The sequence below is a fragment of the Macrosteles quadrilineatus genome, unplaced genomic scaffold, assembly GCF_028750875.1.
Source record: "Macrosteles quadrilineatus isolate MER2022 unplaced genomic scaffold, UCM_ALF_1.0 Scaffold_6__1_contigs__length_79288215, whole genome shotgun sequence".
NCBI classification, from domain to species: domain Eukaryota; kingdom Metazoa; phylum Arthropoda; class Insecta; order Hemiptera; family Cicadellidae; genus Macrosteles; species Macrosteles quadrilineatus.
This window is the reverse complement of record NW_026542599.1, coordinates 31,260,896-31,265,127: the sequence shown is the minus strand read 5'-3', so window position 1 is coordinate 31,265,127 and position 4,232 is coordinate 31,260,896. Positions and strand designations below refer to the sequence as shown.

At 33.3% G+C, this 4,232-nt stretch overlaps 1 protein-coding gene across 1 annotated transcript; it reads left to right on the top strand.

Moving 5' to 3' along the window:
* The first annotated feature begins 1,015 nt into the window (after positions 1–1,015).
* LOC128997123 (uncharacterized) lies at positions 1,016–3,841 on the top strand. Its single transcript, XM_054422704.1, has 2 exons — positions 1,016–1,141; positions 2,637–3,841. The coding sequence occupies exons 1-2, from the start codon at positions 1,034–1,036 to the stop codon at positions 3,678–3,680; spliced, it is 1,152 nt and encodes a 383-aa protein (XP_054278679.1). The 5' UTR covers positions 1,016–1,033; the 3' UTR covers positions 3,681–3,841.
* Positions 3,842–4,232: the final 391 nt, after the last annotated feature.

Genomic DNA, 4,232 nt, shown 5'->3' with positions numbered 1-4,232 from the left:
TTTGGAGTCTCTAGATAGAACAATTAACATTTGCAGAGGCTAGAAGGGAATTAACAGCTTAGAACAGGGGTTTGACAGGAACCTGCTTTCTTCCAATTCCTCTAAAAACAGCTCACATCTCTGATTGATTCCCCCAAGTCTTTTATCTATGAGTATCAGTCCTCTCAATCAGTTCCACAAAACGAATTGGATTGTTTTGACAAGTTAAAATCCTACGATATTGGCCACGTAATAAAAAATCATATTTCAGGAATATTTTCCATCCGCACCTTGCAAATTCAACGAAATCTGTTGTTATACTTTTCAACTATTACAGTCTTAATTACACGTCATGCCTATGCCTTGCCCATTATAGGGATGGGAAAATAAGTGGTCCTTCTATTCTGTTTGCAAGCTATACCCTCTTTAAAAGACGACAGGATCAATAAATTGGTTTTTCAAACGCCAAACAGTTGTCAGATACTCCTTCCTATTATACTCCCAAGACTTTGTCTTTTCTAAAACAAAACATCAGCAAGTTCAATATAGCCAATAACCATTAAGACATTTTAAGAACTCCTTGCAATCTCACTGTCGGTAACAAACTTCCAACGCATTTAAAGACAAGAGTCAGACCACCTAAAATTGAAATTGATTTTAAAGTTATTTCTTCTGATTAAATGTTATAACTGAGTGAACTGAGTGAATTTTGAATTTATGCTTTGTAAAATAAAGGCAAAAGAATTGTTTTGTGCACGCCATACTTGAGCTGTTTTCATGGTAGATTTACTGCTATTCCGGAAGCCTATAGTTAACGCACGTATTAAACTAAACTTAAATTCATTTGATGAATCAGGATTTACGATGGGTTGGATCAATCGAGTCGTGCAATCATGATCGACATTGAGCTGATACATAAAATCTTGGGGAAATTCCCATGTGACTCAATTCTTGTAAACGTGTAAAAAACCGTGAGCTTATTTTTTCACTCAAGAAACAAAGTGTACCCATGGAAACTAAAATTTTACTCAAAATGAAAACAAATTTATTCGCCATGTTTAAAACTAAAATTAAATTGATCGCACTGTTATATTTCGTCTTTCAGTATTTTGTTGGAATCCGACAAGTAGTGTGCAGGCCAATAAATCATTATGGAAGCATTGTAAGTTTATTATATAAATGTATATAAGATAAGAAAGGAAATTAATTGATGTTCCTATACGTTGCAGAATTTGTTTGTTTTTGTACTTATCAAATAAAAGTAAATAAGTATTAATTCGCTAGATTTTAAAGCGCATTTACATTTCTATTGTATAAGTAAGTTTACTTTATTAGTATTATTGATGTGGAGTTTTTTATATTGAAAAGATACGAAAATTCATGACATTTTTTTAGTAATTCATCCTAATTATCAACATCTAATATATATGTATATTGTATAAAATGCACTCTAATACAGGGTGTCCCGGAACTCTCTACCAATATTTTAGGGCATTGCTCCTTGGTAAGAAACATAAATAAATATCATATTTAAATTGTCCGGAAGTCCTTAGTTACTCGCACAGCCACCATTTTGTTTTTTTCAGTTATTAATTTTTTTCTAAAGAATGGTTAATTATACGAAATGGAAACTTTTCACAAACTTGTATGACAACTAGACAAAGCTACCAATATTATGAGGATTTTTCAAATTCATTAAACAAAATGGCGGCCGTTTAAAACTTTTGTCAAATCAACGGGTTTCGAGTTATTTAAGAAACAAAATTGTTAACGGCCGCCATTTTGTTTAATGAATTTGAAAAACCGTCATAATTTTTTGGTAGCTTTGTCTAGTTGTCATAAAAGTTTGTGCAAAGTTTCCATTTCGTATGTTTAACCATTCTTTAGAAAAAAATTAATAACTGAAAAAAACAAAATGGCGGCTGTGTGAGTAACTAAGGATTTTCGGACAATTTAAATATGATATTTCGGTATGTTTCTTACCCAGGAGCAATGCCCTAACATATTGGTAGAGAGTTCCGGGACACCCTGTATAATACACTCATGGAGACAGGTATCATTTTAACCCTAACATTTTATAGTCACTTTTTAAATTTAAATTAACTTGAAAAACCTACTCATTTCCTCTTAAAATTTAATTCTTACCTACATTAATTTGTTTAAGTAGCTACGTCATTTTTTAATATTAAAATCGACCAACTATCTAATAATGCAGCAGAAAAATCATACATTCCTACAAGTAAACATTCAAAGTAATGTTTATTTGATGATAAACCATTTAAGGCACCTATTCTCTTCTGCAATTTTCCCGATTTCTAGCAATACAGGATCACAAAAATAATCATCCTTTCATTTATCAGGTTATGTTTTCAGAGCGTTTAAGGTGTGACGATTCCAATACTAAATGTATAGCAGAATATGATCAAATCATTGGTGGCAATCATCAGGCATAAAGGAATATAGAATTTAAAGTTAAGATAAAGTTACTAAAAAAACTTCGTAACGTTAGTAAATTATTTTACACATATACTTAATGCTTTTGCCTAGTGCTATGGATGCAGTGTGGATATACTTTCCACCAAACGCATTTACTGTCTGGTTATGCTTATTTTAATAATTTTTAACTTAAGTTATTTATTTTGTTCATACTTTTCTAGGAAAACGGGAATTTTGCCTTTCAAGACAAAGTTGGAAGAGATGAGGAGATTAAAGAGTCAAGATGGCCAATAGACAGAGAACCATACATAAACGTGATCAAAGATCAATCCAGAGAGTGGACGAATCTGCATCACTCTCAACCGTTGAAACGTTCAGACGAAGCTACAGGAATGCGTAATCTTCCGCTACCCAACGACTTGGGATGTCTCAACATGACCAACCCGATTTCAAAGTATTGCAATGGTCCCATAAATTTACTGTACAACAATAACGTTACGGTGCAAAATTACTTCATGTTAGTTCCTGGAAACGGATCTTGCAACGACACTATAAGAAAATTCGAGGCTGTCAGTGAAGAACCTTTGGAGATGAAAGCTTTGCCATCCCCGAGAGTATTACAGGCCAACCAGGAGATGAAAACGGTTGAAGTGAGAACTATTAGTGTAGAGCCTACCTCGAGTGAGGAAACAACTTCGGAATCTCCGAAAACTACACCAAACGTCACAGAAGCGACGACTGTTAGTACAGAAATGAACACAACTGTTCCAGAAGTTACTGCAACTACTGAATCCAACGTTACGATTCCTAACGAGGTAACCACAACGACTATGGAGGTAATGGTGGAAATTCTCACATTGAATTCAACAATAATGAATGACACGACAGAGGCCACAACAGTGTCCACTGAGAACACTTCGATGACAACTCCTAAACTGTTTACTCAAACCTTAAGTGAGGAACTGATGCGGACATTGGACAAATACTGTGAAACATTTAATCTGAGCAACGCAAACAGTTACACCATAAATCCAGTCACAATAGGTCTAAACCTAAACTCTCTTGTGGAAGAAAAAGGCAAGCTGAAACGTACGCCACACGAAGAAAACTGTCGTAATTTCAATATGAGTAGTGATCTGAATTATACTATACAGCCTGTTCCCATTCCTCAACGAATCGTTCGACTTGCCAACAAATCAAAAGCGAATGTTAAGAAGCAACAGCGTAACCTATCAAAAAGCAACTATAATGATAAAAGCTTTTAATCTCCTGGAATACCTTGCAGTGTTTTTTCTTTGAAGAGTTTGGTTAAGGAATAATTTACTGATAGCTTTGTTGTATATATTTTATATTTTTGTAGATCATAATAAACGATCTATTTAACATCCTTGAGGCCCGAAAAGAACTGTTAAAAGAACCGTTTTAATCCCTGTATATCGATTTTATTAACTGTGTTTTTTTAGAACTAGTTAATTTCAAACAATGTTTAGGAATGGGTTTTCCTAAAAAACTGTGGATATAATTAACTTTCTTATTTGAGAATGAAGAAACTGTTGTGGTTTTTTTAGGTATAGTTTGATTGAATCTGCTAAATTTGTTTATTTCATACTAAGCTATTAAAATTTAAATCAAATTAAACACTTTATTACCCTCCCTCTAGTACAAAACCTAAGTATATGAGCTTGTGGCAAGAGTGCGCACTTAATGTTAAACCCCCCAAACAATAGGTCAAATGATTAACAATTGAAACAATACTAATAGTAAACAATTGTATGTTAGTTGATAACCAAAATACATTTTTTTTGTTATCATTATTG

Coding starts and splice junctions, on each gene's coding strand:
- LOC128997123 (XM_054422704.1), top strand. CDS start 1,034: ATGTTTAAAACTAAAATTAAATTGATCGCACTGTTATATTTCGTCTTT. Junction 1,142..2,636: donor TAAATCATTATGGAAGCATT/GTAAGTTTATTA, acceptor ATACTTTTCTAG/GAAAACGGGAATTTTGCCTT.